General features: G+C 36.9%; 1 protein-coding gene across 4 annotated transcripts in view; it reads left to right on the forward strand.

Annotated features, from left to right (window-relative positions):
* DLG2 (discs large MAGUK scaffold protein 2) overlaps nt 1-18969 on the forward strand; it is a 993549-nt gene that overhangs the window by 391203 nt on the left and 583377 nt on the right. Inside the window, exon 6 of one of the 4 annotated variants that reach the window (XM_066175625.1) lies at nt 4952-5032. The exons of the other annotated variants lie outside the window; for them this stretch is intronic. Within the exon in view, the coding sequence (XP_066031722.1) occupies nt 4952-5032 (81 nt within the window). The remainder of the gene's footprint in view (nt 1-4951; nt 5033-18969) is intronic. 4 annotated transcript variants of the gene reach the window in all.

Here is an 18969-nt window from a genome sequence, read left to right on the forward strand (position 1 = left end):
CAAGCATTCTTGGTGCATCTGAGCAGGAACACCTGTATATTATAGTGTAGGTCTGCTCTGAACTCCAAAGGCTTCCTTGAATCGAGTGATGCTCATTTCCACAGTTCCTCACAAATCTTTTGTTATTACAGAAGCAACTGGATTAACAGGAGGCGGGAGCAGTGATTTTTTTTCCCCGGGTTTGATCCCAATGTAGATTTCTATTCTCTGCCAGTTGCAGTCATTCTTTTGAGCCCTTCTCTGTCTGTGCCTCTGTGCATCTCTGTTAAGTTTAGAAGTTCCAGTTTCATTCTGTGTCACAAGTATTTGTGTCAGTCAAGTATAATAATACATGGTAGCAAGTGTAGAAGCTTTAACTTAATCATAGCTGTCACTTAATAAAGCCACTTTTTGATGGATTAGGAGATGAAGCCAGAACTGGTTTAGGTACAAACAAAAAAGAAGTTGCTGCCTGTTTTCCTGGGCCTTTGGGACTTCACTTTTGCTTAAATCCAAGAGGGCATGAGATGTGGAGGTAGTCAGAGCATGGCTGCAGAAACTTTAGATGCAGTATGTCATCCCAGTGCCCACATCCAGATTAAGGATTGGAAGGGGAGGCAGTTTCTAACATGTTTATTATGTAAAACGTATGCAGAAATTGAGGCACTGGGTACACTGGCATAATTATCCACTGTGAGAATGGATACCCTGGTGCTGAATGTGATTAACCTGTAAGCAGAGCCAAGAACTATTCTTGTTTCAGAAGGCCCATGTTAAACCTGCCTGCCTGTGAAACTGTGCTCAGTGTTGCTGTAATTGCACTCATTGCTGGCACACATTGTTAATAACAAGCATTTTTGCTGTTGTAGACAAGGGTAAAATGTAAAGATGTTGCAGTGAGCCAAAGCTTGAAAGCCCTCACTTATCTTGTATGCTCAGGATTTAAACTGCTGGAAAACTTTATGTCTCTGGCTATTTATTATTACATACAATATGTTCTTGGAAACCACTCCACATTTAACAGCAGTTAAACCCATCTGCTGCTCCTGAATTTTCATTTCATTCACAATCCTGTTTTAAAAGTATTTTTGGACTTGTCTCCAATATGCTATCAGCTGTTCATTATTCTGTTCTAAATTGATAAAAAGAATGACTCAAATTTTAAAAGAAAATTGTAGCCTCCTATATATTTTTGAGCTTTTCATTGGAACTTGCCTTTCTATCATTGTCTGACATAAATGAAATTTTTAGTTTAAAAGCAATTATTCACCATGGAAGTTCATCCCCTCATGCTCAATTCTGTGAAATTCATCTATAGTAGTTACATCACTGGCATGAGGAACAGACTTGAACTTAGCACCATGATCACAGATACTGTTCAGTATATTGAAGTTCCTGTGAGTGCAACAATTTTTCATGGCTTTATTTAGAAATACTATTACCATTTTCTTTGTATATCTCTCCTCTTTATGTTCATATTTTATTACTGTTACTTTGCATAGCAGTACTTCAATGCCCTCTACATATGACTAGCGGGAGCTATTGTAGATTTTCATGAGATATCCTTTTGATGACTTTTTTTAGACAGAACAGAAAACTTAATTTTCCTCAATTTTATAGGTGTGGCTGACTTTTTTATGACACTGAATGATGTTCTTGCATGAAGGTAGTATTTGTTGGACTATGGAACTTCCTGGTATTTAATAAGCACAATTTTCTTCCATGGCAATAAACTGATCCTTCCTTAATCTACAGATTCACAAGGCTTTCCAGACTATAAGAGTATTTAAATCCTTCTAAAATTGGTGTACTTCAACACTGAAACTTGTCTGGCTCTAGGTCTTGTATAAAACTTTTATGGGATTTTGGATTTTTGGATTTATGGTAGTTCATAACATTTAGGGAAACTTGGAATTTATTTATTTATTTTTAGTTAAAGAGTGGGAGATTTTGATTTTCTATACAATAATCCCCCAAATTTCATGTTTTTCAAATATATATTTGCATTTAATAATAGCTTGTGTGAATAACAATGCCTGTTAGAAAAGACTTCTTTAAAATGAAAAAAGACTTTGGGGTGAGATTCAGTTGTCTAGGATAGGCATATCGTGCTATTTTAGATGTCCTGTAAGATCTGAGGTGTGCATATGGCTGTCAGAAATGACAGAAGGAAATCCATTCCCTTTTGAAGAAGCAGCTGGAGAGAAAATGACACCTTAGTGCATCTGATGACATGAGAGAGCTCTATTTGGGAAACTTAGTCTCACCTTTAGCATTGCCATATTTGTAGCTCACATTTTGATGTTTAGGAAGAATGCTGTTTTAAATGCTACCTTACTTGCATTTGAGTAGAGTTTATCCAAAAGACATATTTTATGAAGAGGATTACATTTCTACGATCACTACATCTGCTAGTGGCATTTTAAAGTCTTACCTTGGAAGCAAGTATGTAATTATTTTTTTTTTAAACTTAGCACAAAGGAATATGCCTTTTGCTTTGAGCTGGTTAGTAATCATCTGATTCCAAATTAAAATTGCTGGAATTACTAGGGAATAAACCTCTCATGGAGCCAAAGCCTGTAGGACACGGAAAGGACTGGAGACTTTCAATGTTTCAGCACCCTAGCAGTTAAAGGTTGGGTTTTTTTGGTTTTTTTGGTTTTTTTTTCATATCAGCAAATTTGGATTGATTTGCCTGATTTCTCTCTCAGTTGGAAACAACTGATCACTATCCCTGTGTAGTATCCTGTTTTCAGTCTTCCCTGGGTTGTGAGATTCCCCTTCTGTAGATTTTCTTTGGCTCTTTCGGTGCTTATCTTAAAACAAAGTGCCCCAAAATGATGCAGTTCTGCTGGTGTCCCATCATCAATGATTACAGCACAATTGTTTTAACCCTTGTGCTTATACAGAGCAATTCTTCATATCTTTAATGGAGGCCATTTTGCAACAGAACCTCACTCTTGGCTCCTTCTTAGTTAAAGATCTCAGCAGATATGTTCCTTACTCTGTATTTTTGGTTTTGATGTTTCGTCTGTCAGGGACATGCTTACTGCTCAGTGTACATTTCTTCTATCTGTGTTTAGGGTACTACACATTTCTTCTCAGAAGTCTCCAGAAGCAAATACATGTACACAGAGGCTTGCTGTGGTTAAAGTGCATCAGCTCTAGCAGACTTGTCCATACAATGCCTTGTGGTTGTTTCTGGTGGGCTTGGTGCTGATGTTAGGGAATCCACAGCTGCTCAATGCACTGTAAAAGAAGTTACTCTAGATTGTTTTAATGTAAAAATTCTCTCAGTGTAAGGTCAACTGAATATTCAGAATTCCGTTCATCCCACTTCAGTGAGGTGGGAATGCACCCTCCAGGGTGACTCAAGGAGTTTAAGCCTGAAGCCATTCTCAGTATTTTCCCACGTCTCAAAGAACTCTGCTCCTAGCTGGCACAGCTAAATGCCTGCAGACTGACAGCATCAATATAAGCCTCAATTCTTGAAAATATGGTTGTATGACAGCATTAATCTTTATAAGCAGAGCCAGAAGTCCCTTTTCTTTAGACTATATACTAGAAAGTGTTACACCCTGAGCTTTTTTACTATTATTAGCCATTCTTTATAGCAACAGAGTTTTGAGACTTCCCTGAATGACTTGGCCTAGTGGTTTTACGCTTGCTGTGTTTTATGCTTGATGTTAAAAAAATACTTAATCTTACAGGTGAGAGTGAAAAAGTGTTACCCTTTCTATGTAAGAGGTAGTGGGTTTATACCCAAAGGGGGTCTACAAGAAGGCTGGAGAGGGACATTTTACAAGTGCATGTAGTGACAAAACAAGGGGAAATGGCTTCAAAGCATCAGAGGTCAGGTTTAGACTGGATATTAGGAAGAAATTCTTCCCTGTGAGGGTGGTGAGGCACTGGCACAGGTTGCCCAGGGAAACTGTGGTAGCCCCATTCCTAAAAGTGTATGGACCTTTGAGGAACCTGGTCTAGTGGAAGATGTCCCTGCCTGTGGCAGGGAGTGTTAGAAGTAGGTGATCTTTATTTCCTTTCACACCTAAACTGATCTATGATTTTTATTCTTTTTAAAATCTATATTCTTTATTAAAATAGAAACAAAAAGTCTCTAAAGTAACCTAGATGAGGATCAGCATTACGTAAGCATCATAATGAATATGGCCTTTGTAAAAATGCTTTTCAGTCCCTTGTGTATTAAACATTGTGTAAAAATGCTGTTGGATGCATAGCTACAGATATGGTAGTTTTGCTATCAACAAAAACTGAGAACCTTGCCTTATGTCTCTCCTCTTCCATACTGTTGTTGTTTGTTAAGAACTCGTGTTTTCTACAATAGCATTGACTCATGCCTATGTGGGAGACTGAATCCGTTATAGATTTTCTGTTTCACAAAAAAATGGAAACCTGACGTTCATTAAAAGCAAATATATAACCTCCTACTGTTAAACTTCATAAATTCATAGTGATAATTAGAGTGGGTTTTAAAATTTAGAAGCAACAGGGTTATTTCTAATTTTAGCTAGAAAGAGGTGGACTGTCAAGAGAATGTTTATTTATTCCTTGTAGCCTTCTTGCTTCATTTGCTAATAGTTATTTGAGATTGGTAGATGTTGCATACTAAAAATAAACCTAAATACATTAGTGCAGTGTTAATTATTGTAAAATATACATAACTTGCTTGTTCTTCCTTCAGTGATAAATAGCTAGTCCATAGATACTAATAATCAATAATATTCACTCACATTTTTAATAGTATATAATATAATGCAAATTAATTTTTTTATAAAGCCTTTGGGCAATTCAGTGTGTATTAACCAATTTCAGCTTCAAGGGAATAAATGGGCCCACTCCCGCCAAAAATCAACCTGGGAAGCAAACCCACACAACTAAGCACCATATGCAAAGACAATGAAAAATCTGAGTTTGGAACGTGTCCTGAGTAGATGTCTCTATGTACTTCCAGAAAGGCCAAGAGGAAGAAAATCCCACAGGTAGAGGCCTTCAGCTGGGACCTTTTCCTGAAATGGAATGGACTAATACACAGGTGAGAGTAGTGAAGTTGGCTGTGAGAAGTAAGTGAGGAAAGCAAATAGTTTCTGAATTGCTGCTTCATAGTTTTGCCAATTTTTCTCCACCAATGCTTCCCTGCACCCAAAAGAGCTCATTTCAAGTTAAAAAAACCCAAAAAAACCAAAAAAATTGTACAAATGTTTCAATAATTTCCAAGATGCTGTGGCAGGTAAGAAACCATGGCTACATACAGATCAAACTGAAAACAGTTTGAGCTATTAAGAAAACAAAGTGGCTTGAGTTGACTTTTGACATTTGAGGATATGGCAGGATATTGCCATGGCAGTCAAAGGAGAGACATGTCCTGATCACAAATCTTCTAACTTGATTTGGATGGCTCCTTTAGATAGAGGGGGATTGTGCCCTGAAAATGACTTTGTCTCTCTGTTTTCTAGACATCTTTATGGTCAAATAACTTAGGTGTAAATGTCTCGACTTTGTTATCACAAGCGGTCAGGAAAATTTCATCTTTATCTTCTTGAAATTTCTTTTTATTGCCTATTGGTCTGGCAGAGGCACAATGAGTCTCTGCGATGCAACAGGCAAGACCAAACCAGGATATAGGACAGGAAGACTAAGCATATTTGTGGACCCTGAGAGCCTGACAGAAAAAAAGCATTGTTGAAGTTTGATTTGGCTTTTTGTGGTTTTTTGGGGGGTTTTGTTTGTTTGTTTTTAAATCAAAGAACTTTCCCAAGAGAGGAGTTGCCATTGAAACCCAAAGTACAAAAAACCCCTCCAAATCAAACAAAACTGCAAGTGATGCTATTGCACCAGAATAATAACCTCCATAAATTTCTGTTATCAAAATAATCAATTTAGTTTATGTTGCATTTGTGTGCTCAGTTTTCAGTGTATGACCTTCTGCCATTATGATAATAGATGTGTGAGAAACTTGATATTCTGGCTGTTTGCCAGTTGGGGCCTTTGCAGTCTCAGGAGGAAAAGAAGGCAGATTAAGATATGAAGATAATGCACACTAATGGGATATTTCTGGTAAAATAGTCTGAAGTGATATATTGTTGATGTCCAAATTGCTATCCTTTGTTATCCAGGGTTAACAAGACTCTGGGATAAATAGGACGGATGAGGATTCTGAGTGATCTTGCACAGCCCTCTGCAAGCTGGACATCAATTTATAATGGCATAGGATGTCTAGGTAATTTTCCTGAATGCAAGGGGCAAAAATCTGTAATGATTAAGGTGGTGACCTAGGATAAATTCAGTGGCAAGCATAATGGACAAGAACTCTTATAGTATGTATCTGGACACAGTTTCTACCTCCTAAGATTTCGAGAAAATTTTAACAAAGCTTACTTCTTGGTTTATTTTGTACGTGAATTAACTAATTTGTGCTGCTTTTTTTGTAACACCAAAACCAAGAAATGATGCCAGTCAATCACTGTTTAATTAATTGTGTCATTTAGTCATGCAAAGATGAACAAAAGCTCTGATACCTCTTCAATACTGAGTGGCACACAGTAGGAGGGAAGTGCTGTTTGCTCCCTAGCAAGCCCATATGGTGGTAGGAGATCCAGTGTCCCTACTGTACAAACAGCACTGAATCTTTCAAAGTGTGTTAAACAACATCTGCCAGTGATAAAATAAGTAAAGCAGAAGGCTCATTACTTGGTAACTTTCACCTAAGAGCCTTGGAAAAGGAGGCTGAAAAGATCTGTTGGAGAATTTTTAAAATTCTGGAATGTGAGTGTCAAGCTATTATTTTCACATTTTTTTCTTTTTGCAAATAATGCTGCTAGTTCTATTTCAGCCCTAGAAAAAATATTGGAAAGATTAAGGAGATTTTAGCTAAAAAAACCAAGCATCAGAACAAATTAGTGGTAGGAAGAAATTAATGACAGTCAACATAATTTTAAAGAAAAGCAATTTTGCTAGATAAACTTAATTTCAGAATGTGAATTTGCTTGTCAAATGGTCCTAGGTGTTTTTTAGGCTTTTGTAAGGCATTTAATTTAATTATTTCATCTGGTATAAAATAAATAACAGTATACTTTATCAAAATAATATTCCTTGAAGATTGATATCTCAAAGCATTAGTCAATGAGAAATGACCCTTTTTGAGGGATCATAGAATCATAAAATAGAATCATAGAATGGCCTGTGTTGGAAGAGACCTTAGAGATTATCTAGTCCCAACCTCCCTGCCATGGGCAGGGACACCTTCCACTAGACCAGGTTGCTCAGAGCTCCATCTGACCTGGCCTTGCACACTTCCAGGGATGGGGCATCCACAACTTCTCTGGGCAACCTGTGCCAGGGCCTCACCACCCTTGCAGGGAAGAATTTCTTCCTAATATCCAATCTAAACCTGCTCTCTTTCAGTTTGCAGCCATTTCCTCTTGTCCTGTTACTGCATCCTCTTTTGAATAGTCGCTCTACACAGTCTTCCACAGTTTAGAATTGGGTGTGGACAACATATTTCAATATTTTCACAAATCCTTTGGAAAGCAGCATGAATTCTTGGATGTTAGAATTTGAAAATAATGCAAAGATTGATACAGTAGGAAGATGGAGGAGGATGTAGTAATCAAGTAGTGCAATCCAGTTACAGTCTAGCCTGAAAACAGAGGTCATTCAAACAAAATTATTAAAATTGTCTCTAGAAGAGAAGTATTACACAGCCAGAAGGAAGGAATGACAGCCTTAGATACACATGGGGACCCCTACAGCTGACATAAGTGATGCTAGGAATGTTCCAGAGGAAAGAACAAACAACTCAGTGGGGCTTGTATTTTTAACATGAATGTAAAAATCCTCTCTAAAAATTAAGAGTTGGCAAGTGGTTTTATTGGTATGTGCAACAGTGAGACTGTGGAAGGAAATACTGTACCAGGTTTTGGCATCTGTAATTTATAAAGATAATAAATAAATATCAAAAGAAAGAAGAGAGACTAGAGTGGAGAAAAATTCTTCCAGAGAGAGACATGACATGACAGCATATTCCTGTGGGATGACTGAGAATAAGAGGATTCTTCACACTAGCAGAGAAAAGCAGAGTATGTACCAGGGTAAGAGTAAGCCAAGGCTGGCCAGGTATTTTTAAAAGAGAGAACATAGGACAAACCATCAAGGAAAGCAGTAGATCTCAGTCCTGATATGTTTTCAGGATTAGATGCGTTCCTGAAATAGGTGTGCATGCTTGTGTTTAAGCACTGACACTGTTATTGTCAGTGTTTCATATGTCAATAGTATATTAGATCCTAACGATCCAATGGTGCTTTGTGCCTTAAACTCCACATCTTTGAGGTGCCGAGTCAGAAAAAAACTTCTGCACAGGGGTTGGATGATATTGTGGAGGGAGATTCAGCTCATAGAACTAACGCATTTTACCACCTTCTTCCCCAGTCAGTAGTTCAAATGGAGAAATGTCGAGCTGTATTACTTGGCCTAATGAAAGCATTTATTTCCTTTATACTTCCTTCCCACTTCCTTCCATTTAATTCATTAAAAAAGCTCAGTACACTCACCTCCTGGCCTACATGTGTGGAGGATAAAATTCGAATTCTTCCAGAGCTTCTGAATCAATTTTCCTTTACTGATTTTTAATCTGGAGTTGCAAAATTTTGATTAAAACAGCAAGTTAATTTAACAGCAGGTTCTGGTTGAGAGGGCTTGATGTTTTGCAGTGCTGTCTGCCTGCCATCTACATCTCAGTCATATTTTGTATAACTGGTTGGAGATCGGGTGATCTTTAAAATGGAGTTCTAGACATATGATATATTTTTTCAATTCCTCTTGAATCATCTTGGGCAGCTTGCTTCATTCTCTTTCCCTTTGCTTTCCTACCTGTAAAAGAGTAACCGCATTTTCCTTTCTTTTACAAAGGGCTTTGAGAGAGTTTGTAGTGGCTGTAGTTTTCTTTGTATTTGACATAGAACTAATTCATTACTGTACTACCATTACTCATATTCTCAGAGCAGTGAATGTTATGTTCTCATCTGATAACACTCTAGAACCCTTGGAGGTAAAAAGAAACAGAGTCCCCCAGCTACAAATCCATAGGTGCACTTATCAACCCCTAGAGAAAGTATATTTAAAATGAACTTTTTTTTTTGCGCCCCCCCCCTACACCTACACCAATTGTAGCATGTCTTTTCAAGCTTCCTGCTTTAACTTGCACCCAAAATAAATTATTTTCACTTATTCCCACCTTACTTACCTTGTATCATTACCCAGGAAAAAGGGACTTTCCTGTGAAGTTTGGCCAGGATAAAAGGGTCCATTGTTCAATTATGAAGCCTTCCAAAAAGCATTTTCATGGTTTTTGCTTAGTTCATCAGCAAAGTCTGTCTTAATGTCTAAAAGAAATTCAGTCTCAATAATGACAGGTCTAAAACTCTGGTGAAATCGCGATGAGAACTGTTGAGGAATGGGTGCATCTGTTGTCTCCTCTTTTACACTCAAATTGGAAACTCTCTCAAGCTTGGCCACTCTTTTTTCATTCTAGATTTCATTAAAGCCTTCAGCAGTGGAATTGCAGTCATTAACACTGGCACTGAGATGTTATGGCTATAGATAACGGGATAATCAGAAGTTGGCATTCTTTGTATAATAACATTTCATCAGGGAAGAGGGATCTAAGCTCCTGTACCCCTTATTGGAATCTGAAAATTCAGATGAGCACAGAGGCAAAGTTTGAGTCTTAAAACCTAGTTCTATTAAAATGGTATTTCTCTGACATACAGATATACTTCCTTTGTACTCTTATGAGAGACTTATTTATTAACTAACATAGCTATTTGGCTTTTTCCACTGCTAAGTTTCCAGAAATGAGTCTTCGCTCTTGCCTATATACCCCTATAGTATTATTTCTCTGTGAAGAGTGTTTTGAGCTGAAGGTACTGCATGGGCTTCAGGAGGTCTTAATTCAGCCTGCAATAAGTTTTCATTATTTGGTATTACTCATGAGTAGTAAAAGAGATGGAGGTGCACTTTATAAATTTGTTTTCCCTTTGTTTATTGTGTCACTTGATGTTCCCTTGTGGTCTCTCATAAACCTTGTTAGATACTGCTCAGGCGGTCCAGCTTATCAGTGCTGTACCCTTTCAGTCTTACAAGCTGAGAAGAATTTGCTTCACCTCCCATTCAAGTAAATAATAAAACTTCAAAAGACTTAATTGCATCCAAGATATTGCTCAGTATTTCCACATGAACAAACACACAGGTTAGCAACACTTGACAGGCTTTATTGCAAAGATCTTTCTTCTGGCTTGAATTCTGCAGAAAATTGTTGTTAAGAAACAAGAATTTATTGATCTTCAAGAAGGGCATTACCTGTGGACAATTCTTTAAAAGTGACTGTCCTTTGGGTGGCTTCTATTGACAGCCATCTTTGATATAGTATTAGAAAATCAGTAATTAATATTGGTAATTAGGTAAAATATCTGTAGTGACTCTGCAAAAACATTTTACCTGAAGTGATTTGTTTCTGTATTCCACTCTCCCACATAGAAGAATGCTCACTATAGCTTCAAAACTGAAGCTGAGGATTTTAAACAATCTTCTATCCTTTGCAGTCACTGTTAAAGGTAAACTGCTGCTTTTGGTCGTCAATTAAGTAAATCTCACATGCTTTCCTGCAAAGGTCTAATATTAATATTCAGATTAGGTAAAAGAAAACTGAATATACAGATAGTAATTCTGCACCACTAAGCTGAGGAAAGTACTGGTAACATTAGTATTCCATGTTGCTTGCCTGTATTACATGGGGTAAAGTGAGTGCTGGGGCTTGAAATAAGTTTTCAAACAAGTTATTGCCTTTTTTCACTTCTGTGATGTAATGCAGCAATGCATTCATTTACAGCAACAAGATGATTTGGGGATAAGTGTTACAGAGGCAGTGAAGAGTTTGTTCTGCTTTTAATTGATGCTGTGACCTACATTGTTCCCCAAGGCAGCACAGACATTTTTTCAGAAAAGTTTCCTGTTAATTATAATTGTACTCTGTGGTGCTGGGTCAGTTGTCATTTCCATTATATAAACTTTAAAAACTAGGAGGGGGGTGATAGGAGAGGTTGGGTCAGGTTTTTTAGCTCATGTTTGGTAAAGCTTTGTATAAGTGTTTCCTGAAGTGATGGTGGCTTCAGTCTAACAGTCAGTTCTGTGCAAACCCCTGCCAGTTCTGTGGGCTACAAGAGGCACCTGCGTAGCTGTGCAGTTGCTGAAAGCACTTCCAGCCTTCTTGGAAAACAAAGCCAAAAGTGCTAAATATTTGTGTCAGCCTTAATTCCCATTGCATCCTTTAGAGCCAATATGTGGTCCTGACCATCCCTCAACCCTGGTTTCTGGAGTAAACCTTAACCTCACTGCACTGCTGAATAGGCTCCGTACTTTCTTCAGGAGGCAACTGCATCCATGGAGATCATCATGGGGTTCCTATAGGATCTGCCTCACAAAAACAGGGAAATACTTGTGGGTAACTTAGAGGAGAGGTGTTGTAAAGAAATCAGCCATTTTAAAGGAGAGGAAGTTTATTTCTTATCTCTAGACAGTAAGAGTTATATTTATTTACAGCATTTCCTTTCTTTCATAGACATGCCTGTGTGATCAGCCTGCAATATCAGACTCTTATTCAATTCCTTGAGAGGTTTTTTGGTTGTTGTTTTTCCCCTCTCATAGTGTTTATCTCTTTATATTATTTTTTTAATGTAAATTTTCACTGGATAGGGCTAAACCCCTCTTGCCTCCATTACAACTTACTTACTTGAAAAATTTGGGATTTTGTGATTGTTTAGTTACATATAGTTGCTGTCTGCAACTGCTGGAAAACAGGTTGTGTCAAAGTGGGATTTGGCCTCTTCTTCCAGGCAATTAGTGATAGGACAAGGGAAAACGGCCTCAAGTTGTTCCCAGGGGAGGTTCAGATGGGTATTAGAAAAAATTTCTTTACTGAAAGACTGGATAAGCATTGGAACAGGATGCCCAGGGAAGTGGTATTGCTACCATCCCTGGAAGAGTTCAAAAAATGTGTTGACATGAGACTTTGCTCTATGGTTCAGTGGGCTGCATGGTATTCAGCTGAAGGTTGGACTTAATGATCTTGGAGGTCTTTTCCAACCTTAATGATTCTAAGATTCTAAAGTAAACTGAAATGGGATATCATGAGAGCTACAAGTGCTTCCCAACCCAGAGAGACTGACCCAAGATGTGTGAAGCTAAAGACTCAAAAATCAGCAATCTTTGTAATCTTGCAAGTTATTAGGCAATCTTTAATTTTATGAAGTCATCATTACACAACAGTAGAGTCAAGAAACTCAGATTCAGAAAACTTCAGGAGCCTGAAGTCATAGTGTGAATTCACAACCTTTTCAGATATCTTCAAAATTTTGCATCTAAGGGTAATTTTCCTTAAGAAGCATGTTTCTTCTGGAGACATCATCCTGATTAAATACATTAAAATTCTATTATTTATTAAAGTTAGAAAGTTGCGATATCCCTAATCATTGGGAATGATTGATGTAATTCTTTTAGCTCTGAGTGTAAATTCAGATATTAGTCATAATTCAACTTGTAGCTTAAGATAAAATTGCCATGGTATAATCTTTCTGAAGAAAGAAACATGTTCTATCTTAAAATGTACTGCTAGTACCTTTACTTTACATTGGTGGCTGCTGCCTCAGTCAACTCTCCTACCTAATTTTTTCATGTATTCATTCTCCAATTAAGAGGTTAAAATTATTTTTGTCTTTGTTTCACAGTATGAATCTTCACCTACTCAGAAAAGCACAAGGAAATTGTAAAATAATGGCTATGTAAGCAGTCCATTAAATGTTATTAGAAATACATACCCTTTCTGTAGTGAACGCAAAGTCTCTTGATTGTTTATATATATAATGTTTATAGGTGGTTTACAGCTACAAAGGGGATTTTTTTTTGTATTATTTGAATATTTTTTTCCAGGGTAGAAGTGATCATGATAAAATGATATCTTTATAGTACATTTGAGTTTTAAATATCCTCATATAAAAGAGTACTCTTTAATTTCTTTTTGCAATAGAAATGTAGAGCTTACTGTGATGTCAAGTGTCTATGTCTCTAAGAAGAAAATGTTTGGTTAAAATTTTTATCTCAGTGTTGGAATCCCGTTACAAGCATATTTTTATTCAGATCCTTTATTCAGTAAAGTACTGAAAAGACAGATAGGAATTAGTAGGTAACTTGGAGGATTTTAGAGAACAAAGAGAAACAATTAATGGTAAACTGATTAACTCACCTGGGAGTGAGGTTTTACCATGGGAGAATTTTTTCTACAATGCCTTTTCCACTCAACTCTCAATAACAAAAAAGCAGCACTTTTTCAGTTGTTAACGAAACACGTTGTTACTGATTAAATCGCAAATGAAGAATAGCTGAGTTTAGTTTAATCCATAGTTAGAGCCTGCAGAAATTTCAGACATCAAAACTTTGAATTCCATAAAGCCCAGAATATAAAGAGAACTTTCCATGTTCAGCATCCTGTTATGAGACAAGCATGCACTTTATTCCAACTCTACTAAATAAAAATAAAATTTGTTCTAACTGCAACAGAGAGTACCCAGAGAATTGATAAAATTGTACTTGTGCTATGATTTGGTTTTCTACAAGGCACAATATATTCTTGAGAGATAGAATATTCAGAGCTGCCTTACTGTATAAGCCTTCAATGTTATCAGAGATGGTAATTATCATTGAATGTGTTGCCTTAGATCTTTACAAACACACGTATAATTGCAATGTATTCTAAGAAGAATTATATCTATATATCTACATTATCTAAGAAGAGTTATATCTTACTTTGGCCATAGGAATTTGAAAATCAAAGGGTGTTTTTTTGACAAATAAACCTTTTCTCAGTTACATATTTAAACTTTGCAGTTGCAAGCAAAATACAGTTCATAATTAGTTTCTGCCCTATAATCCAAGGATTTCTGCATCTTCTAGTGACCTCTAAAAGCCTCTGTCCCTTTAGAAAAATGCAGTTTAACTCATAATGCTAAGTTTCCAATAACAAGATTCTTACATTTTGCTTAGAAGTGCTATGAAAAGAATTGTGATTTTCTTAGCTTTAATTGCCATTCAGCTTAAACCCAACAGAACTCATGGATTTAATTTTTTCAAAGTTCCTTTTAAAATTTTCTAAAATAATAAGGACTTGAAATTATTTTTAAAATAGTATGGGCCCTGAGACATCTGCTTCAACTTTGGAGTTTTGCTTTCAGAATGAGTTGGACAATAGGACACACTTCCAGGTCACTTCCAACTCAGCTTGTAATTCTATAGCTCTGTGATTCTGCAACTTTAATTGACATATATTAGTGACTGATTTTGAATAGGGCAATTATATATTAAGGACTGAACATTGTAGGCTCCAAACTTTAAAATCTCATCCTCTATTTCCTAGACAGACCTTGGTCACTCTTAATGTTTAGTTCAGCTTTTCCTTTCCTCTGTTTCATTTTGACTCCTACTGTGCCAGGCTTCTTTTTCTGGTAACTTTGAAATACTTGAACATTTTGCTTTGACTTTGCCTTCTCTTCCCCCGACCTTGACAAGTCCCTGTTGGCAAAATCACACTACAAACTTTTTATATCATATACTGATGGTGCAGCTTTCAGATATTATGTTTAGAGTGAAATACAGGAATTGGAGTAAACTTGAGTGGCATATCTTTTCTGAACATAACCTGCATTTAGAATTCAGATAAATGCATTCTTCTGTGAAATTTAAAGCCAAACTTGTAAAAGGAGAAAAAGTAAAAACCTATTTTTCAAGCCATTAAGGAACTTTTCATTAACCAGTGTTAACAAACTGTACCAAATCAACTCCTTCTTAGTGAGATTTTTTTCCCCTGCTATCTTTATATATGTTGTGAAAACTGGGAACTATTGTGTAAGGCAACAGTGTCAGTGGAACAAAGAATGGAAAAAAAACAGACCTTCTCCCAAATAGTTTCTTAATTAAGTAAAGGAGAAAATAAAAAAATAGATTAACTAGGCCAGAAGAGGTACAAAAACATATTAAGAAAGCACAAACTACTGATCATTTTTAATAGAATCACAGAATGATACAATGGTTTGTGTTGGAAGGGACCTTAAAGAGCACCTAATTCCACCCCCCCTGCCATGGGCAGTCACATCTTCCACAAGACCAGTGTGCTGAAAGTCCCATCCGGCCTGGCCTCAAACACTTCCAGGGATGCTGTAATAACAACTTTTCATTTAAAATTAATTACAACTCAAAAGACAGATCATACAGGAGCAGCTTTGCAGCATGTTTTGCTGTCCTAATTGAAGTGCCACTCCTGGGAACCTGATGCCAGAAGACCCAATTCATTCTTCTTTTTGGGAAATATATGAGCCTTTTAACATGCAGAAAAACAGTCAATGTTCACTTATAGAAGGGGTCCAAAAGTACATGAAAGTGGCCAAAGGACAATTTTGTATGACCATAGTGTACCAGATGCTTTGGCACAAAGGGGATAAAACTTCTTCCCTGATGATACTAAAGTATTTTTCACATCACTTTTACCTCTGCAAAAAGACCTTCTGGGAAAAGAAAAGTTCTTCCACTGTTGTGTTCCCACATTAGGCCAAGGGCTGGTGCACCACCCTGGAAGTGTGTTAGCTAAACTTGTTCTAGGTTCTCTTACTTCTGTAGACGAATTAACAGAGCTTTCACAAGGCCATTCCAAGAAGTAATGGGGAAAAAGTTAGATCCACAAGTTTTTAAATATGACTCACTGATCTTCGGTGTAATTTGGAGATGGTTGCAGTCTGGTATCAGGAGGTAGAAATTTTGCCTATGCTCACAGACTCTAAACCTCTTCCTACAGCTTTTCAAACAACCGGGTGACTTCATGAACTCTAATATATTTTTAAAATGTTTTGAGGATTTACTGTTTCCTGCCCTCCTTCCTAGTAATTCAGCAGTTTAAATAAGGTGATTGCTAAGCAAATGCCAAAGTTTTTCTGTGAATGTCAGCACTTGCCTTTAGCTGCTGGGAAAGAGGTAACTTTTGAATGAGTAATTGGTCTCAAAGAGGGAAACCTTAGTTGTCTTTGTTTATCCTACTAATAGCACTGATGACTTTCCTTTCCAAGTCTGTGTATCTGTTTGGAAAGGTAACTTGGGATGAGAGAGTGTCAGTGGGTATATTGGAGAAGAGATTGATTAAAAAAAAATTTAAAAAATAGAGGAATGTGTGAAAAGGGTCTACAGAAAGGCATCATATGTGGAAAAGTGAGTCTGAGCAATGTGAAAAAATTGTGGGAATGGAGGAGAAGGAAGTAGTAGAATGTATTCATAAATTGCCTATGGAAAAAGTGCTTGCTGAGTAAAGGATATTATAATTTCCACTGGTTGAAGTCTCTTTCCTCTTGGTTTCTTATATATGTGTTGACTGTGTTTCATAGAGATGCAATAATATTTGCAACAAAACTAAGATTGAACCACATCTAAATCCAGAGAGCAGCTTTTATTGGTTAACATGGGAAAAGCTGGAGAGGTGGACTGAGGTTTTTTCTGTCTTGAAGCAGATGGTGCCAGCAAATTCACAGATATGAAAAGTCAAGAATTGTACTGTCCAGTCAAGGAATTGTCTGTATTATTATATTATCTATCAGGTATCTAAAAACACATGATTTCATGTGGCAACAGTATGTGAAAACTTACAGTATCTGTGCACCTGTGGTGGTACTTGAGATCCACAAAATCAGAACAAGTTAATATTAAAAAGACAGCAAAAATAAAACTTATAGTTGCATCAAGCTATTGTGCATAAAAACACAGTGCTACCTCATTTATAGGAATTAGTTGGGTGGTGTGATACAAGGAGACGCCACAAGCTGCAGCAAAACATACTTTTCATGCTGGCTGAATGTTTGTTAGTAGGCAAACCGAAGTTATGTGTGCCCTAGAGTGGTGTCTGTTGTGTAACTTGTCCTTCCTGCATCTTCATATGATGTAACTCATTATTTGTTAATACTATTTGATTTTTTTCAAGTAAAGAATTGCTCAAGCTAAGAAGTAGGCTTTGTGAGTGGGGGCTCAGCATGTTCATGCAAAGGGGACTGTTTCTGAAAAATGAATACACAGGACATTTTTATTGTTTCTGCTGTTCTGTGAATTTTCACACCTTCTAAAACAGATTGTTTCCTAACTATAAGTATGGCCAGGCATCTCATGTTCTGGTTAAATAACCCAAAGAATTCATGATTCAAGTGCTTGTCTGTGGTTCTTCAGTATCGGTGGACCAAAGAACTCAAAACTCATCTAATTCCAGTTTCTAAAGGTACATGAGAACTCATGTCCTTGACATCAACTTTTTTTCTTTTCAGTGTGTCTGGTTTTAGTGCACAGGCTATGGCCATGTAAGGAAACAGGCTATTGCAATACTTTCTAAAGGTATTTTAATATTTCAAAGTTAATTCTAGGAGAGGATAGCATGAAGCTCTGTCATGGAGCATTGGGATAGTGAAACAAATATTTAAAGACACAGCTTTGGCATAGTGCTCCATATTATAGTGCCCTGCAGGCAATTGGAGAACATTAAGAGGTGTCATATACATAACACCAGGATTTATTGCGTTTTATATTATTGAATAGGCTGGAATATTGCATACTAAAAATAAGCAATGTGTGTTTATAGCGGTATAATATATTCATAAACCAGCTAAATTATTCCCTCAGAATAATTTGATGGACTGCTTCTTTTTGCGTGGGGTTTTGTTTTTGTTTTGTTTTTTTGTTTGTTTGTTTTTGTTTGTTTGGGGTTTTTTGTTTTTGTTTTTTTTTAAGTGCTGAGATTATCCAGTTGCACGTTGGGCAGCAGTTCTTAGGAGTGGAGAGAAATATGTATCCTCACAGGCTTGCAGAGCATTGTTCAGAGACACTCTTAAATTAGACTGGCTTTCTGCTCAGTGTGTAGAGACTGGATGTTCTAAAAGATAAATCATTATATAACCTTGTATCAGAAGAGGACTTGTTTAGTTCAGCTTAATTCCTCCAATGGGAGAGGGCAAATTTGGGGGTTGCTCCTCTGCTGTCTTGAGACAGTAACCTGATGAAATGAGAAGTAATGCAGAATAATCCAGAGGTTTTTACTGATGAACTTACTGTTAAAAAAAAACAGACCAAAAGAAAAGTGTGTTTTACAGTAGGTTAACTGTGACCTGAACTTTATCCAATTATCAATTTTGTGCAACTGACAAAGCGGATGACTAAAGCCTTGATCTTGTTCAAACCTAGCTGCTAGAAATCATCTCATCTGATGCCTGAAGCATTTGTCTTGAGTCTGTAATATATCCTCATTACAAGATTATATTGCAGAAATTTTCTACTGCACTTCATTTATAGAGCTGAGAATCTGAAATCAAATGAAGAGCAGGATTGCAATGGAAATGATGGGAAAAGAGGTGTTTGTATGGATTATTAGAACTGCATGTCTTAGGCTAAACAAAGCTTATACTGCACTTGCAGGTGAAAGAGAAAGTGGTTGTTTGCTTTCTTGAAAGATGCTGAGCTAAATGTAGCTGTTGACCAACAGTTCTAACCATAGTGAAACCCTTCCTCTTTCCAGACTTTCTGTGAATCTTGGAGCACAAAGTGACATTGTGTGTGCACAGACCATCTGTTTATGGTGGCTGAGTACCATAAATATGCACGGTGCTGGATATTCCTAACATGCCGAGGCTCTTTAGATCCAATGGCATAACACAGCATGTCATTCAGAGGAAGGAGGTTCAGAAGTAACATGAGAAAAAAATGGGTCAACTTCATCAAAAAGATATGGATTTTCTACTAGTTCATCTCTGTGGTTTTGTATTTCTTAGGTTATTTTTTCAGGAAGGGAATTTTGGATGATTTTCTTACCATAGTGAGAAATGTGAGAGACAAAGCTAAGAGGGGGTTACC

This window comes from Chamaea fasciata, unplaced genomic scaffold, assembly GCF_029207755.1.
Source record: "Chamaea fasciata isolate MVZ Bird 193981 ecotype frontalis unplaced genomic scaffold, bChaFas1.0.hap1 SCAF_2, whole genome shotgun sequence".
Lineage (NCBI taxonomy): Eukaryota > Metazoa > Chordata > Aves > Passeriformes > Sylviidae > Chamaea > Chamaea fasciata.